General features: G+C 56.7%; 2 protein-coding genes across 7 annotated transcripts in view; both read right to left on the bottom strand.

Annotated features, from left to right (window-relative positions):
* The window catches only part of CSF1R (colony stimulating factor 1 receptor), a 28,613-nt gene extending 26,038 nt beyond the window's left edge, over window positions 1-2,575 (bottom strand). For 2 of the 4 annotated variants that reach the window (XM_014518758.2, XM_025200995.1), the window contains exon 1: window positions 2,353-2,573. In XM_014518758.2, coding sequence (XP_014374244.1) covers window positions 2,353-2,401 — 49 coding nt within the window. In that variant the 5' untranslated portion in view covers window positions 2,402-2,573. Of the gene's footprint in view, window positions 1-2,352 lie in introns of all 4 variants that reach the window. The other 2 variants (XM_025200997.1, XM_025200996.1) reach the window with 2 other exon arrangements.
* Window positions 2,576-8,613: 6,038 nt separating this feature from the next.
* Window positions 8,614-17,942, bottom strand: part of PDGFRB (platelet derived growth factor receptor beta) — a 45,375-nt gene continuing 36,046 nt past the window's right edge. For all 3 annotated transcript variants that reach the window (XM_006021161.3, XM_014518757.2, XM_014518756.2), the window contains exons 18-23: window positions 17,676-17,798; window positions 16,219-16,330; window positions 15,939-16,038; window positions 15,714-15,819; window positions 14,953-15,185; window positions 8,614-14,610 (exon numbers count right to left, since the gene is read on the bottom strand). In XM_006021161.3, the coding sequence (XP_006021223.1) occupies window positions 14,436-14,610; window positions 14,953-15,185; window positions 15,714-15,819; window positions 15,939-16,038; window positions 16,219-16,330; window positions 17,676-17,798 (849 nt within the window). In that variant the 3' untranslated portion in view covers window positions 8,614-14,435. The remainder of the gene's footprint in view (window positions 14,611-14,952; window positions 15,186-15,713; window positions 15,820-15,938; window positions 16,039-16,218; window positions 16,331-17,675; window positions 17,799-17,942) is intronic.

The following is a 17,942-nucleotide window of genomic DNA, read 5'->3' as shown; positions in this document are numbered from 1 at the left end:
GAATGGGAAAGCCACGGATGCGGGGTGGACGCTGGACACGCTCACAGGGGTGGTTATGGCTTAACCATGCTGGATATCTTGTGTGGAGATCCTCAGAGGCACCTGGCACGGCTCTGCGGTCCCTGCTTTCGAGTTCCCGGGAATTGTCGACTTTGCAGGAGGGGCCAGGGTTGTTGGGCAGGGTGTGGGGAGAGTTACAGGTCTCATCAGAGGCTCCTCTCAATCCAGCTCAGTGTGGAGCTGCCTAAGCTGGCAAGGCTTAAGTGCCAGCGTGACTGCCCTGGCTTGAGAGAAGTGCTTTTCTCCAAGCCAGACGGGGCCCTCCATGTGCTGGGGACCTTCAGACGTGAGCAGCTGGGTGCCGGGTCAGCCTGGTCTCTCCTCCGCAGGGATTTAACAAAGGCTTGTCCAAGATGGCTAGGTTTCTCTTGTGGGATCCAGGCTCCAACTCTGTCTTTGCCCTGTTAGAAGCAGGGCTTTGAATCCACCTTTTCCACTGCAGGCAAGTGCTCTCGGGGGTGCAGGTGCCTTCGGTGCAAGCTGCTCCACTTGGCATAAATAACGGGATATTATATACAAGAGGCCAGAGAGGGAGGCTGACAGGCTCCAGAGCTCAGTGCCAGGGGTTGGAAGCGCTACTCTCCCCAATACCATTCAGTGCCTGGCTCCAGGTCTGGCAGAGCAGCCATGAAGCCAGGCTTACCATGCTTCAGGGCACTCGTTCACTGCCAAGGCATGTTCTCCTTTCCCCACCTTGTGTGCCAGCTGCACAGGACTGGGGCAGGTTTAGAGCATGCCTGCAGGATTGGGTCCTGGCAGCTAGCTAGATGGGGAATGGTTTGATGAGAGTGGGAGCCCCGAGCAACTCCTGCACGGTGGGAAGCCTCCGTGGTCAGGTAGGGGCTGCGGTGTTGGGAAGCAGCTGGGCTGTGGCTTTGTCAGCCTCACAGGCAGACCGCTCTAACCGCTGGCAGTTGTTAGAAGCAATGCTGCTGGCATCCGCCAGACAAGAGCCACCTTCGGGATAGTCAGATCCATACAGACAACCCCCAAGGAAGGTTACTTTCCATGCCAGGCTGCTCCAGTGGCTTCCAGCATCAAGAGTGACCTTCCACAGACATCCTTAGAGAAACGTAGAGCCCCTGCCATGTCCCACGCTGCCCAGCCAGCATCTCCGTGCAGGCCTGAGGCTTCATTTGGGACCTCCTTAAGATGGGGGCAAACCTTTGGAAATGCATCCCACCATAGAAGACGGGAAATGCTCCAAGCCAGATCTTTAAAATATCTGATTCCCACATGCTTATGGGCATGTCAAGCTTGTGGAGGAGCCCACCAATGATTTGGGCATCCTGACCCTACCGGGAGAGGAAAGCCCTGTTTGGGGACAGAGGGCTCTGTGGTGAAGGCAAGCCCAGCGAGTGCTGAGAAGAGCCTGGCTCACCAAGGAGTCAGGAAACAGACTTATCAATCCAGACAGCAAGCACCATGCAAGCCCTTGCAGACCTCCTACACCCACACCATGGGCTGTGAGATTTGCAGGCAACTCAGATAAAGACTCGGCCGCTGAAGACCAGGAGCAGCAATGCTCACAGGCAGTTTGACCCTGTAGCAGCACCTGCATCCCCTCCTACAGATGAGGGTGCAGAGAAGGAGCTGTTGCTGCTGCTCCCTGAGTCTGACCACTTTAAGCTCACAACCAATTTGGGTGGCCAAGGATGAAGTTTAGAGAACCCCCTGCCTGACGCAACCCCTGATGCTTCCTGGAGGATCCAGCTTGTTACCCAGCCCTCCGAAGGACAGTTTGTCTCTGCTCGCCCAGTGCTGCTTGCACTTTACTGCACAGCAGGTGTCCAAGCATCAAGATCAGCATTGACAGGATGAGCCCAGGGCTTGGCCAAGAGCTGTGGCACAGTTCAACCAAGTTTCAGCCCTTAAAAGGACACGGGGGCTGGGGGTATAAAGTAATTTGGGTACCTACGGATGGAGACATGTAACCTGCTAATTCTAGTAGGTCGCGAGCAACTATTGGAAGTTGCTAGACCTCAGACATCTCGCGTGCTAAACACGTGTCAGTTCTCCCAGGCGCCGAGTTACCTTTCAAGTCAGGAAGGGGTGTCTTAAATTGTCTTGGAGCTTCTGGCATCTCCTGGAGCCTGCCCCTTTCCTGGTGCCCAGCGTTGCAAGTGGATGTGCCTTCACAGCACGGGCCCATGGGCCTGTCGATACGGCCATGTGCAGGTATTGCAAACTGCCCTGTGCTGCCCCAGAGCTCCACTCTCCCTCTAGCCACCCACTCTGGCCCACCGCGTAAAGCTTCCCGGGGCTCAGTGAAGTTGGCGCGCTCAGACTTACCATGCCAGATGCCAGCTGCCACTAGAAGCACCAGGAGGCCAGGCCCCATGTCCCCTGGGGCTCGCTCAGCACCGATCAGGTATGCCACACGCAGGTGAGAAGCCGGTGCCCAGCACGGCGGGTCCCCTGGAGGGAGAAGGCTGGAGTGGAGAGTGACGCTGACTCCTTCAGGGGCTTGCTTGATCTGGGAGAAACTTCTCTTTTTTTTTTTTTTTCAAAACTGACCACAAATTAGGAAATCCCTAGTTCTGTGAAGAAGGAGAGTTACACCATGTCATCAAAAGCAGACCCCTCCGCCCCAGGGAGGGGCACCGGGGCAGAGAATGGCCCTTCACCACGCCTCGTTTGCAAGGACCGTCCTCGGCATTGGTCTAGATCTGCTGCTGCCCACCCTCCGCGCTGGGCGGTGTCATGGGTCTGTGATGGCAGCACGTTCAGCATCGCAGCCACTGAATCATGGGGAGCAGATTGACGTAAATACTTTACTTACGAAACTTTTCCAAAATACGGACGTGGGAACCAGGCCCCGTCACAGCTCCCTTTAGGCAGGCGCATTGGGGTGTGGATGCCATCCTATGCTCTTGCACTGGCATGGGGGAAGAAACCGATTTCAGGCCACTTTTGGCCAATCTGGCAATGAATGCAGCCAGCCAAGCTGTGCTAATCTAGCACAAGGAGTTGGAGCATGAAGCGCAGGCATTTTCACCCTGGGAGAAGTGTCCAGGGAGCCCAGAGAGGGTTGGCCCAGCGAGGCCCAGAGGGAAGCAAAGACCTCAGGCGTCCGTTCCTGGAAGTCTGGTTGATTTGGGGGCCAGAGCTCCAGGCAAATAACCAGCATCAGGGCAGGGGAGGAAAGGGGTGTGGGATGCTACTTCCATTGACCATTCACAGGACATTGCCCTGGTGATGCCTCAGCTGGTACCTAAGCTGGGCTCGTCAAGTCAACCTAATCAGTGACATTCAAGAGACCTGCAAGCATCAGGTGTTACAAAACCAGACCTGTCCTACACTGTAGAGAACTGAGGCCCTGCAAATCCCACATCTGGATCCCACATCTGGAAAGAAGCCTGGGGCTGTTTGACCTGGCCCAGACCTGACGGTACCCATGAGGCTGGTGGCATGGATGCGAGGCAGGGCATCAAGTGGGGGACCTGCCTGAAGAGCGGCTGCCTCCCTTCACTCTGGAGAGCATTTTTCAGCACTCGGGCAAAGATTTGCCATTATGGCTTGCCTTACCCTAGCCTCCAGGAGCTCCCATCCTGGCCAGCACGCCAGGCGCTGTACAAACACCCGCTCAAACAGAGGGGCCCTACCCCAAAGCAGAGTCCGAGTGAAAGGCAGCGGGATGCAGACAGGCAGCAGAGTCAGCAGCAAGAGCAGGGTGCGAGGGACTTCAGGTTATCACTGTTATGTGAGAGCATTGTGGTGAAACAGGGGCTTTTAGGAGGAATTTGGAAGAGGCAGCGAAGGGCTGCATCTGTGGGTGCAGCGCCTCTGGGTGGCCGGGTCTGGCACCAGAGCCTTTGCTACCCAAGGGACTTGCCCCTCAGGGTGCGAGAAGCTTCAGACTCTGAACCCCAAAACCTGGGGGCCATAGCCCAGCCCAGGGTCTCCTCCAGACTTGGGGCTCACTGCTCCCCGGCCCTCTTCTCTTCCCCTTTCTGCGAGAGGAGGCATCCCCAGCTCCTCCAGGCTCCAGCCCCAGATCCCAGGGTGGCCTGGATACGGACACCTGGAGAGAGGCCTGAGTGTTGATGGTGCCCTTCCTGGGGGGCAGGTTATGGGGCGAGTGGCAGACGGGATGGTGGTGTTTGCAAGGGTCAAGGAGGGAGACGGGGGGGGTCGGGGATTCAGAGCGCTGCCTTGGCCATGCTGGGGTCTGGCGGATGGTGAGAGATCCCCCAGGAGAAGACAGACACAGGCAGAGATTTTAGCCTGGGCAGAAGGAGGCAAGTCTGGAGCCGAGAGCGGGGTAATTAGGTGAGACAGACCGCAGGAGACGCTGGGCCGTAGCTTCTTCCCTTCTTTCAAGCCAAAGGGGCTTTTCGAAGGAAGTTTACTTCTCCCCTTCTCTTTCTTTTCCAGGAACAAAGTCCCAGTTTGGAGAGCCCTGACTCACTCGACTGAAGCACACGTTGACAGGGAAAGGAAACAATCTCTCAGCTGTTTCTGCTCCCCTCCCGAATGGCCCCTCGCAAAACATGCCACATGTTGGCAAGTCACCGGCTCATGGGGAGCTGGCAGGTAATGTACTGCGGCCGCGGAAAATTGCACCGCCGTGGGACTGGAGCATCCGTGGACCTGGGATAGTTGGGACCAGCTTATCTGAGAGCGGGGAGGGTGTGTATGTGTGGTCTAGGGGGTTAACATGTATGACCATGCACTTGCCTGTGACCTGCAACAGCCTGCTAGTTGCTGGCTCCAGCATCCTTGTCTAGTCCAGCCCCCGCTTTCTCCCCACCCCTAATACGCTCCTGTTGCCACCTCTCGGTCAGCTCGAGACCAGGCCATGTGCATTTACCTCAGGGTAAGGGCATGCACCTGGGCAGTTACCCTGGCATTGATGGCATGCAGCTCGCACCCTAGCTGACCCTGCCGTACCTTGTATGCATGCCCAGAGCCCTGCGGGCAGAGCGGGGAAGGCTTGGAGGGGCACTCAGGAGCGTGAGCTGATCATCTAAGGCAGTGGGGGCCAAGCTTTTTGGCAGGCATACCGCAAATTAGCCCCACACCCTCCCCGAGTGCTCCTCCAGTCCCCTTCCCCTTCTCAAGCTGCTGCTCTGCTTTCTGCTTCCCTCCGTGGTCCCCCTGCCTGAACTGCTGCTCCGCACAGGCTGCCCGTGTCATTTGTGGCATCCAGGCTGCAGTTTGACCATCCCCAGGGTTGGGAGACTGCAGTTCACATATGGGGTCTGCCACATCCACAGCCGTTATAGCGAGCCCAAATCCTGCTTAGGGTTTTTGTAAACTCGTGACACCTCCATTGGCTAAGGCTGCACGTTGCTGATGACAAGAGTTTGGCGCACACCGCTGCCTGCACCGTGGCACTGCTGCAGGGAAGAGGGTACTCCTATCCTCACATTGCCCTGAGCCCACAGGCAAAGCTGCTGGGAGAACAACCATCTCTCCGTGAGTATGGGGGCTTGCTCTTTTCGGAGGTGCTGAGCACCTGCAGGTGAGCAGGGAAGGTGTCTGCTTTGGGGTCTGGATGTGTGAGAGGGGAGCAGCAAGACGAAGGGAGGGACGGCAGCTCCCAGGAGAGAGCTGCTCAGAGACTCAGTGTTTGAAAGGGAACATCTTCATGGGGACAGCGCTGCCCGTGAGGCGTCCCAGAGGCCGACCCTTGTCCTCTCGCCCCGTGCAGACTCCTGGGGTTGCAGGTAGGGTTCACTCTATTCCAGCCACCCTCTTCCAGGGACTGCAGAAGACGGGACGAGCAGGAGGCAGTGCTGGTGCTGCCTCACTTCAGGGGTCAGTGCGTGGAGCTCTGATGCCTTTTCCTGGCTGGAGATGGCTTGGGGAAGGGCTGGCAAGGGGCAGAAAGAAGCATGCTCTACATTGAGTCTGGAGAAAACCTATACAGCAAACCTGCTGAAGACAAGCTGCTCCCCACGTAGTGCACTGCCAAAGGTGGTAACGATGGTGGTAGCCCTGAGCCAGAGGGTCGGGGCTCCAGCTGAAGTGGTTGGAGCCTCAGCGGCTCATCTCCCTGCCTGGTTTCATCCTATCGAGAGCTGAGAGATGAAGTCAGGCTGTTAGTGCTGGATGTAGCATCATCTCTGCAGCCGCACTAGTGGAGTCCATGAGACTTTCTGACGTGCTGGCATCCAGTGCCCTCTGCATGACGTGAGCACGGGCAGAGGGGTTTGTGCCAGGGAGGCCAGGGTTTGTGCTGCATTGCACAGCACAGGCTAGGCTAACAGCAGTCCAGTGAGGACAGAGATGAGGAACCAGGGCTACCCAAGAAGTTAGGTCATAGCAAAGGCAGGATTCACACTCCTCCTGGGGCCAGGAGCTGCAGTGGGACTTGGCTCCAAGGAAGGTTTTTGACCGCTGACAGAGCGAGCTCCAGCATGCTCCTGCCCATCCCGCTGGCCGTGGCTATTGCCATTAGAAGTTAGCAAAGGGGACGTGTCTTTTCCTGAGGGAATGGGGCTCAGTGGTGCTGTCTTCATGAGAAAGGGCCCTGGGGTTGGGTCTTGCTGTGGATGTGTGTGGTTGTGCATAGTGTCTCGTGGCGACACGACTGTCAGCCCCCGGCTCAGTCAGGCCCTTTCCCCTTCTAGGTGTGGAAGCTTCTCCACTCCTGTTGGGCTGTGCCTGTGTTGGGGTGAATCAGGCTGACCCCTTGCTACCGCCGCTCAGGCCTGGTGGAAAATGCGATGGTCCAGGGAGGGGCAAGATCTGGAGAAGTCCTGGATTTGACTCTCCCTCTGCTCCTCTTCTGCCTTTTGTCCTGCTGCTTCTCCCCACATTGCTGCCTGATGGAGACTTTGCACAGCTGGGTGGACTGGGGCTTCCCTGTGGAGGCCACTGGGGCTCCCACCAATGCAAACTCCAGAAGGGATTTCGAGTCCGGGACAAGAACACCTCCATGGTGGCACGGTCCAGCCATTCCCTGGTGGCCCATGAGCCACCCTCCATCACCGGCTCCTTTCAGGCTTTGGCTGGGGCTCAGGGAAGTTCATGGCTTAGCGCAGGGCCAGCGGACATGGTACTTGTGGCTAAGTGATTGCAATGGGTCTCACCTTCATGTGTAGCCTGTACATCATCTCCAACCTACCTGATAACACCAATGATCTAAGCAATGACCAAGTACCCTGTGGGAATGAACTGGATCCCAAAAAGCAGCTTCCCCTCCCCTCCCTGCCTGCCATCTCCCGTCCCTGGGAGAGGCACGACTATGTCTTTAGGGGTGGGGGTAGGGGGGCTTTTTTTGCTTGTTGATTCAGCTCCTGCTGACTCAGTTGGTAGAGGAGAGAGGCTGGACTGCCTGTGCCAGCTCAGCCTGCCCTGTGAATCAGCGTGACCGGGTGCCTTTCCCTTGGGAAGAGCATCCTAGTCAGAAAGCACCAGCCTCGACTTCAGCAGATGAAACTATCCAGGGTGGAGACAGGGCCAGCCAGACTAGGTGCCCAGGGCAGGAGGTTTTCTGTGCTGGTGTCTGGACCTGAGGTGATGGCTATACTGGGATTGCCTGGGGCAGGAGGTTTTCGGTGCTGGTGTCTGGACTTGTGGCGATGGCTATACCGGGGCTGCCTGGGGCAGGAGGTTTTCGGTGCTGGTGTCTGGACTTGGGGCGATGGCTATAGTGGGGATCCCTGCGGGGCACCAGTGCAACTGTCACCCAGGCAGGCACAGCCAGGCTTTGCAGGGCAGATTTACAAACTGTTGGTGGAAAGGCAAGACACTTGCTGTCCCTTTCTTTCTGCATGGGGCGGTTCAATGTCACGGGATGGACAGGGATGCACAGTCCCATTGGAGCCATAGCACGCAGGAGGGGGCTGGTGTCCTGGGGAGCCTGGCTCTCCATGCTTCAGCTCCCCAGGGGCAGAGGGGATGAGGGGCAGCAGGTGTGGTAGGAGATGGGACCTGGTATGAGGGTCGGGTTAGGGTGTAGGGATTTATTGGTGTCCCTGTAAAGAGCGTGTGGGGAGGGGTTACAAACTATTTGGAGGGGCCCTGCACAAGTCCTAAGTTGGGGGAGAAGGGGGAGGGGAGCCATGGGGAAGATCGATCTCTCCCCACAGATCTGTCGGTGATGTGGTTTCTGGCCGCCAGACAGGTCACCCTGCTGGACAGTGGACATTGCCCCGAGCTTGGCGTTCGGGGCTGGCTGTGCAGGATGGGGGAAGCCCTGGACTCTTCCCTCCCCGGGGATCATTAGCAGGGAGCCGCTGAATTGTGCATCTCCAGCTCCATCTACTCACCTGCCCCCTCCGGAGCAGCGATGACTCCCAGCCTGTTCACCAGTCCTTTGGGCAGAGCCAGCCGTGCCCACGGGACCTGCTCCCGCACCGGGGCTGTGGGCTCAGCGCCTGGCTATGAGACCGTCGCTCTCTTGCTCTCCGCTTGGTACCCCAGCTTAGCCTTGCCTAAGCCAGCGGCTATACGCAACGCATTAACATTCTTCTCTCTCACCCTTACCACGGCTAATCTTTGTTCCCAATAAAACCCAAATGCAACCAGATGAGAGATTACAGGGGGGCAGGGGGCGGGAACCCAGCAAAAAACATCCAGTAATGGCAAGCAGAGAGAGGATGAAAAAGAAAACAAAACTTTTTAATTTTAAAAAACCTTTTCTTTAAAAACACGTGTGTAAAGTTTACAGCATAAAAATAATATCTCACGGGTATAAATGCGATGTAATAAGAGTCCTACTAACACACTTGTAAACACCTAGGAGGACATTAGCTCTTTGGTACCGTAGTTTGATCTCAGTTTGGCTTCTCCCCCCCACCCCCCATGACTTTAGACAGGCTAACGACAAAGATGAGCGCAGGAGATGTTTCCATCCAGGCATGAACGTGGCGGAGGAAGAGCCCAGGACAGGCGCATGCTGCCAGGACAGAAGGCACCAGGTAATGTTTCATCTGATTAGGTAGAAGTCCTGACTCTCCCCACTCTCTCAATCCTGCAGCCCCCAGGTCTGCTGTTGTCCCAGCTGCTGCAATGCCACCCAGCTGAGTGACTTCAGGCCGTGGCAGCAGTCTGGGAGGTAGCCTGAGGTCCTGGTAGGCTTCACCTGGGCAGGGCCAGGAGGGCAGGGCCTGCAGGTGCCCAGGAGCTGCCGCTCGGCTGCTCTCTGAATGGACGTGCCATCGCTGAGCCGTGCTGCTGTGCTTGGCCCTGCCAGCTCTCGGGGGCTGCTCTGGCTGGCGGCCACGGTTCCTTGCACCATGGCATGTGTGGGCACTCTGGACACCAATACCGTGACCCCAAAGCTGGGCTCGGGGGCAGCACCGAGGCGTGATGTGTGAATGAGGAGTAAACCCTGCGGAGGGGTGCCTGCCCCTGCCTTGCTCACAATGCAGCTTGCCTTTGGTAAAGCTCTCCCAAAAGATGCAGTGAGGAGACCCCCTGCCTGCCTCCATCCAGGGTCATGCACTGGCGCCTAATGTGGTGCCCCGTCCCACCCTATTACCGAATCTCTTGGATGTTTCTGTCCACCTGGCCCTGAACCTCTCGGAGAGTTGTTGGGCCTGCACAAGGGGGCATTTCCCACTTTGGCCAACTTTCTACTGGCTGCTCTTTGTCGGTGCCTGGCAAACTCCTGCCGCTGGGAAGCCCCCTCCAGCAGGGTCCCCGGGGCTGGGAACCGAGGCAGCTCATTGCAAGTCAAGTCCACCATGCTCTGAATTTCACAACGCAGCGCCAAACACTGGTTTAAACAACACATCCGAGGAGCAGAAGACAAGAGGACTACAAACCGCGTGCACATCAGCATAAGCGTCTTAAACATGGAAAGAAACACTGCGGCGTGACAGGCATCCCCCGGATATACATAGCACAAGGAATAGTGGCTGGCAGAAAGAACAGGCTTATACTGGTGCTGATAACATTGGACGAGCTGCGGCGTAACATACAATTAAAGAGAGGCGGTAGAGATGGCCCCAAACTGCAGAACTGGATTCCCTTTGCGGAGGCTGGAAAGATTTAGGGGCTGGGATGTGGGGTTCAGTTTGGGCTCATCTCTACATACACAAAAACCCCACAACCAAACAAAACCAACCACATAAACTAAAACCTAGAGGCATTGGTTCCCTTCTGAATAGGATTGGACGCATCCCGGTTACAATTGATGGCAACGGAAAAGTTATGGTATTTTGCCCCCCATGGTCTGATTTACCGGGGGCTGGAATGTCAGAAGTAGGGAGGGGGGGAGAGAGAGAGAGAGAGAGAGAGAGGCGGTGAACCCTAAATCTGGGCTGGTTTGGGCCACTGACTCTGTTCTGTGGGCACCTGGGGGGCTTTCCCCAGAGCTGTTTCCAATGTGGTGAATTGAGCCAAGTGAGTCCACTCTTTGGAAAACGGGGTTCCCTCCTTGGGTTTCCTGGGGCTACCTGGCTGGTGTCTTACCTTGCGTGGCGCTCACCTGGCCAGCACCCTCTACCCTGAGCTGAAAGGCTTTCTACTGCGGCGGCAAGGCAGCAATCTCACCGCACGCCCTGGGCAGGATGTGAAACTAAGTTCTGCAGCCAAGCGGAAAGCAGATCAGACACTTCGCATCGAGCCCAGACAGGGCCACAAAGCATCCGACTGGCATCAGGTTCCCTTTGCCTGTGACTCCCGCCGCCAGAGCCAGAAGGTCTGATGTGTGCAGTGCAGCGTTGCACAGAGAGGCAGCAGCTAATGGGGTATTTCAAGTAAAGACCTGAAAATACCACGGAGTGCAAGAATGGGCTTGGCAGCAACTATTTTAATAACTCTAGTAACTTAAGGGTAATGCCAACTGGTTGGAGAACATCTAAGGTAGCATCTGTTTGAAGATGAAGGGTGGAGGGAAGTAATTAGAGCAACAACAGGCCTGTTAAGCTGACCTCAGCAACAGGACAGGTGTCAGGGGGAGCTTTGAAGGAAAGAATAAAGACAACGAGGGAAAAGAAAAAAAAGAAAAGGGGGGCGAGAGAAAATACAACCTGGGTTTGCTGGAGCTAAACCAGACCAGTCTGATCTCTTTCTTTGCTAAGCTATCTAATCTGTGATATGCAGTAGATTGTATCTCTCAGGACACCAGAAAAGCATCCAATATGGTGACATGTGGGAAATAATTAGTGAAGCTGGAGATGATTAATATGAGATGTTGCAAAGCGAGCAAGGGACTGGCTAAAGGAGAGATGGCAACTGGTTACCCAGGGCAGCCTCAGGTGAGAGGGGAGTTACTAGAGGAGCTTGTTAAGGATCAGTCTTGGGACCGATCTTATTTCATTGAGGACTTGGGCACAAAATGTAGGAGAAGGGGAAAGAAAACGGTTGATGAAACCAAATTTGGGAACATTGTCAATCCAGTGGGCGAGCAGAAGGCCTTGGGGACTGGAGTAACAGGAACAGAGGGCGTTTAAAAGTGCAAAGGGCAAGATCATGCACTTGAGGGCTAACGACAAGAATTTCTGCTATGTGCTGACAATCCCTCAGCTCCAGCGACAGCAGAGGAGAAAGGTCTGGTTGCGTTTGTGGATCGCAGGTTGGCTCTGAGCCTCCCCTGCAATGCAGCTGTGGAAAAGACCAGTGCAATACCAGGATCTATCACGCAAGGTATTTTCCGTAGACAGAGGGAAGTACGAAGGACATTGTGCAAGATAATGGTAGGATGCCATCTGGGATCTTGGGCACCGTGCTGGCCACCCACATGCGAGAAAGACGAAGTGAAACGGGAACAGGTGCAGAGAAAGGCGATGAGGAAGAGGAGGGGAATGGAGAGCCTGGCTTAGGAGAGGAACGCAGCCGGCTGGACCGCTTAGCTTAGCAAAAGGAGAGCATTACTCTCCAAAAGTACGGCAGGAAGGGAGACAGCAGGGAGGGAAGAAAGCGTTTCAAGCTGAAGGACGATGTTGGCAGCAGAACAAAGCGGGATCCCACTGGCCATGCATACCTATAGTCTGCAGGAAGAAGTAATCCAAGAAGAAATCAATCAGAGTGGTGGCAAGAGGCCTAACTTTTTGAAAGACGGGCCTGATCAGTCATTCATAGACATCACAGAGAAATGGGGCTGCAAGGGCCCCCCAGAGCTCGTCTAGTCTAACCCCCTGCCCGAGGCAGGATCCGCCCAGTCCAAACCCTCCTAGACACATCCAGCATCTAAGCTCACAGTGGGAACAGGATTGTATGATACCATGTTTGCAACAGCAGGGATGGGCTTTACCCCAGGAAGCCCCTTCCAGGGCTATGATCCCATGTTCAACTGCAAGGAGTAAGAAGAGGCGCCGTGAAGAGAGAAACCAGCCTGGCAGGTAAAGCCTGTGATCATGCAGGGACCCGAGCCCACCCGGGTGGAGCATACGTGCCACTCGCATTGTGGGAGAAGAGCAGTGGCCCTGCAGGAGTGAGACCCCATGGGCTGACCTTGCGGTGGCACGTACCCACCTGAGCCTCCACCACGTAAAGGTAAAGCGGTCTCACCCCACGCAGCTGCAGTGTTGTGGCCTGGGGGCTGCTCATGGCACATGGAGCTTACTAGAGGACTGGTACGTGGGGAAAAACGTTTGCTGTTCACAGGGCAGATGCTCTGGATGCTGGGAAGGCTGACCTTTCAGGCTGGAAAAGACAAACTGTACTGACTGTGGTTATTATCAGCAGCACTCTCCTGGCTACCACTAACAGTGTTTGCATTTTACTGGCAAGGCAAACCTCACGGGACATGCCTGTTCCCCTCGGTCTAGCTTTAGCGAGGCCACTATGAACAAAGGGTCACCCCAATGTCTGACCAGCTCTCTCCGGAGGCACGCAGCCACTGAGTGCGGCTGGGGAGGGGAAGGTGAAAGAGGTGATGGAGGCCCGGGAAAGGCTCGAGTCTACTCAGTACTCTCGGAGGAGGAAAACTGCGGTTTCCCCAATTGAAGTGATTCCCCTTGCTACCGCGGCTGGGCTGCTTCTTGCCCACCTTGGCAGGGACTTCACACTCTGTTTGAAATGCTGGGTGTGAAGCAGGAGGGAGGGTCTCCACGTGTCCACCCTGCAGATGGCTTTGTAAGGGAGGGTGATCGGGTCATGCCCCCCAGCCCTTTCCTCCAGACCGATCCTCCCTCTTCTGTTCAGCTCCCAGCCCGCAGGGCTCCAGGCGCCACATCTGCCTGGGATCAGCTGGCCCCTTGCAACTGGACAGGCTGCTTGGTGGCTTCCCTCTGGCAGGTGGGCCACCAACAGCTTCTCAGTGGCGGGGGCATAGACATGGCATGGCACTCGGGGGACTTCACAGCCTCTCTTTTTCTCTCTCTCTCTCTCTGTCTTATGTGAGATGTCTTTGGGCCTCCTAGGCTGGTGTGCTCGCACCCTGGCCACTCAGCATGGCTTTGCCTCGGGAAAGAGGCTCAGTTGACACCCCCTGTCCTGAAGGAAAGAGGAACTCAGACAAGCCCCTGACTCTACCTGGTCCCCACAGACAACACACAGCCGGGATGGGAGACCCTCCCAGCCAGGTTCAGCGGCGCATCACGTTGAACAGGTAGCCATTCCTTCCTTATACTGGCCCTGGATGGTGAATGAAGAGATCTGGCTTGTTCCCTTGAAGCGAGTGATCGGGGTTAGCGTTCACACAGGAGAAGACGGCTCTGAGTGTCTCCAGGTCCCGGCATGCCCTTGGCAGCCCAGGGAGCAGCTCTGAGCAGAAGGAGGGTTCAATCTAGGACAGCCCCTTGGGATGCCTGCAGCAACGTGGCGCAGCACCACGGGTACCTGTACCACAGTGCTTGCGGTGCTGCCCCATCTCCGAAATGCTGCAGAGGGTGTGTGCGCCGGCTAGCGACCCAACGTCTCTGAGACCCACCGCAGGCCTCTTTTCGGCAGTCGCTATACCTTGGTTGTGCTTGAGGGAGAATCCCGTTTCTCTTAATGGCTGGAGTGTGGCCTTTTGGCTTCTCTTCGCCTCACCAGCGAGCTACGAGAGGGGGCTGTCTGTCCAGCCGGCCATCCCTGGCAGCTCTGCTGTGCCCACCGCATGGCTGCTACACCGAGCATCAGAGAGGCGGGTACGATGGAGATGAGCTGGAATTCAGCGCCGTGCATTTTAGCAGGGCGGGATAGAGGCTGGGATATGCAATCAAGCAGAGGGAAAGGCAACGTCTCCTATAGAGACAGCATCTCCTTTCATGGTGAGAAGAGGTTTTTCTGTGAGCAGACGCCTCTGCTCTTCCACAGTTGGGTGGCTGGGATGGTGTGTAGCAATGGGACGGGGTGGGGGTTGGCGCGTGGTCCTTTGGCACAGAAAGGGAACGCGTCCGTCTTTCCCCGGTTGTGCTGGAAGGTGGGATGAAAAAAGGAGCACTGAGGCACAGGGGTCCCCCGATGCATAGCACAGCTCTGCCAGGTTGGGTTGGCCCCTGGCCCATCTCCCTGGTGGGTGAGGTGCAGCATCAGCCCAGAGCCAGCTACAGAAAGCTCTCCTCCGTGTCGTGATGCCCAGGGCTCGGCTGCTGGCAGCCTGGCTTCAGCTCTGGTTCTGGTTCTGGTTCCGGTTCTGGTTCTGGTTCCTCATCCTGCGCTGGGATCAGGGGGCTGTCGCAGGATATCGTAGATGAGGTGTTTGCCTCGTTCAGTGTAGAGCTGAAGGGAGGAGAGAGGAAGAAGCAGAGAAATAAATGCTCTGTCTGAAGTTTCTCATGGCCGGAGAGGGACCCACATGACTCTCCTGTGCCATGATAACAGGGATGTGTCACCTGCCAGCGTGAGGATGCTGAATGCCAGCTGGCAGCCTGGGTGGGCAGGACAGGGGGCAGGCAGTGGGTAAATCTAAGGATCCTGGAGGGACAGGGAGAAGATCCCAGCTTTGCCCTCCTTGCTCACATCACAGCCCACCCTTGCCACCACGGTGCTTGCAGAAAGGTCAGAGGCCAGAGGTGAGGGGGGTCAACGTAGGGGAAGCACGAGGAAGCTCGGGTTGCCTACCTGGCCCGGCTGACGGAAGCTTCCTGGGGGATATCGTCTGCTCCGTCGGGCTTGGGGTCGGGCAGGGGGATGATGTAGTCGTTGTCCCCTTCGTTCTGTTGCACGGCAGTATAGAGGATGCTGCTGGCGCTGGAGCTGTGCTGGGCACCGTTCACCCCGGCGATCCTGGGCTGAGTGCGGACGACGGCAGGGTGGTCACTCCTCAGGAACTCCTCATCGACCTGCTGGTACCTCTGTGCCCGCGGGGCAAGTGGCAAAGAAACACGACGTGAGGCGAGTGGGTACAGCCAGCTGGGACCCTGTCAGCTCTCCCTGCTCCCTCGGGCATCTAAAGGGACACTTCAGAGCCTGTGCAAGAGGCAGATCAGGCACCTAAAAGCTGCCAGTGGTTGAAGACGTGGAAGGGAGTGGCTTGACTCTGGGGAAGAGCCAGGGACAGAGCTCAGGGCTGGGCGCGAGCCATAAGACAATGCTTGTGTTTGGTTTTTTTTCATACATCCCGGACGTTGCCACCACCCAGGACAAACTGGGCAATGTCACTGGACAGGCTTTTTTTTGCTGGCCCCTACCATAGACTATCCCAAAGGGAGCAGCTCACTCTTATTCCTTTAAATGCACCAACTGAGCTTGATGTCAGATCAGGCGGACTGATCTGCAGATTAACGCGGTTGATCCAACAGGCTTGATGAAGGGTGGGAGCGATACACCCAGAGCCCTTCATCTGTCCCTAACGTGCAGGCACGGGGGCTCTGGGGACGTACCTTCTTGTAGCCGTCCATCAGCAGGTTCCCCATCAGCACCACCAGCTGTGAGAAGGAAGGTCGGATCTCAAACTTCTCTTCCCAGCATTTCTGCATGATATCGTAGCTGGGGGAGACAGAGGTGGAGGGGAAAGCTTAGTGCAAGGAGTTAGAGGGTGGGAGCGGTGAGGTGGGGAGGCATCGGAAGATGCAAGGCCAGTGGGAACTCGGGTGGGTAGCACTTACATCTCGTCAGAGGCATGCGTGGGCTTGGACATGCGATAGCCCCGCTTGATGGCGTTGTAAAACTGCTCGTTCATGGGCAGCTCAGGGTAGGGCGTCCCACCTTGGAACAGAAAATAGAGCAGGAAATCAGCCTAAGGGACCGCGGGGGACAAGAGGGGCTTTAGGACTGGGGTCTTTCTCCTGGCGTGGGTGAGAAATGGAGAGAAGATGCTCCTGGTTTGGTGGCGCCTTGCCAAAGGGCTGTGCTCGGTGGAGGGGAGGGGAGTTTCAGGACACCTACCCAGTGTGAATATCTCCCAGAGGAGGATCCCGAAAGACCACACGTCACTCAGGGTCGTGTACAGGTTGTTGAAGATGCTCTCGGGCGCCATCCACTTCAAAGGCAAGAAAGTCTGCGAGGAAAACACAAAGTGGGAATGGGTTTGGGCTGCTGGGCAATGACGGCTCGTGTCTGTGCCACCGGCAGGAGGGGAATGCAGACGCCAGCCCCTGACTGCGCTTTTGTGGTATGGACCTCCATCTTTAGGCTTGGGACGGGCCGGGGCCTGATGGGAGGTGGATACCTGGCCCCGGGGTGAGGAACTCCTCTCCTCTCCCCATCTCCTGTGCTACTCCAGCCTGGAGGCCTTGAGACCCGCTGGGAGAGGCCTGGCTGAGGGCTCTGCTGCATGCTTTGGACATGGATCCACTTGCGCAAGGGATATCAAAAATAATCCCCAGGAAGCGTTGCGAGGGAGCTAAGTTTCGTTTCCTGTTTTATCAGGAAAGGCAGCCACGCTGAAGCTACATTGGAAAGTCCCATGCAGGAGGGACCTTGCTCCCTGCCCAGGCTCTGACGGCCCAGTGGGGGCTGATCCTTGCTTTCCAGCAATGAGATTTGGTCACTGAGTTCCCGTTTTCGCATACCAGACTGTGATTTCTCAGGAGGAGAAGGGAAGGAGGGAGACTGAACCTCCCTTCCTCCTTCACCTATTTCTCCAGGCCAGGGGAATGCTACTGCAGCCGCTAGCTAGAGCACTGGGCTGGCATTCAGGACACGAGGCTCTGCCTGGGTCTGCTGGGTGACTGTGGGCAAGTGACTTCCCCTCCCTGTGCCTCAGTTTCCCCAACAGCAACGTGCAGCTGATGACAGTCTTCCCTTTGGAAAGCACGCTGAGATGGATAGATGAGCATGCGAATGCTCACTAAGAGCCGGGGATTCCTGTTCTCCTCCTGCAATGCCCCCAAGCCCCAGCTCACACCTGTTAAGCCAAGAGAAGATGGGGAGGACGTTCATTCGCATCGTGGGATCTTTTCCCTGCTTGAAAGCCCAGGCCTCCCTTCTGGAGAGCCCTCGTGCTGGGTGCAGAAGCGTGGGGGACCGGAGACTCGAAGCTGCTCGCTGCAAAGGGGGATGGCGTGCGAGGTGCTAGAGCACTCCCAGGGCCCCAGCTGGAAGGGGCCATGGTAGCACGATGTCCCTACTGCAGTTGCAGTTCCCTAACTGCTTGCATCTGAGCCTAGAAAGCATGAGCGTGTCGTTCCATGACCCTGTGCAAAGCCACAGGCCAGGCATCCAGGGGAACGATGAGCCTTGCTGCTGGCAGTGGGATAATGGCCTACGTGTGCTCTCAGGCAGGGGTTATCCCAGGCTAGTTCTGCCCCACACAGGGCTAGTAGCCCGGTAAAGACACCTCACCTGGGTGAGAAGGACAGGGAGGAAGGGCATCGCGGAAACACCTGGCTCCCAGTACTCACGTTGCCCTTGGAAATGTAGTTAGAGTCTCGCACAATGTCCCGGGCCAGCCCGAAGTCGCAGATCTTCACCAGCTTCCCCTCGCAGATCAGCACGTTCCTTGCTGCCAGGTCACGGTGCACGCACTGCGGAGCAGGGGACAGAGCCGTCAGAGAGGGAGCCCAGGGAGCAGAGTGGATTTAGGAGCCAAGTGCTGGCTCGGGGGTTGGAGTGTGGACCTGGTCGGATTTGAGCCAGGCTTGGCTGCAATCTGCAGGCAGAGATGGTCT

The sequence above is a fragment of the Alligator sinensis genome, unplaced genomic scaffold (assembly GCF_000455745.1).
Source record: "Alligator sinensis unplaced genomic scaffold, ASM45574v1 scaffold550_1, whole genome shotgun sequence".
NCBI lineage: Eukaryota > Metazoa > Chordata > Crocodylia > Alligatoridae > Alligator > Alligator sinensis.
This window is presented reverse-complemented; position numbering and strand designations above follow the sequence as displayed.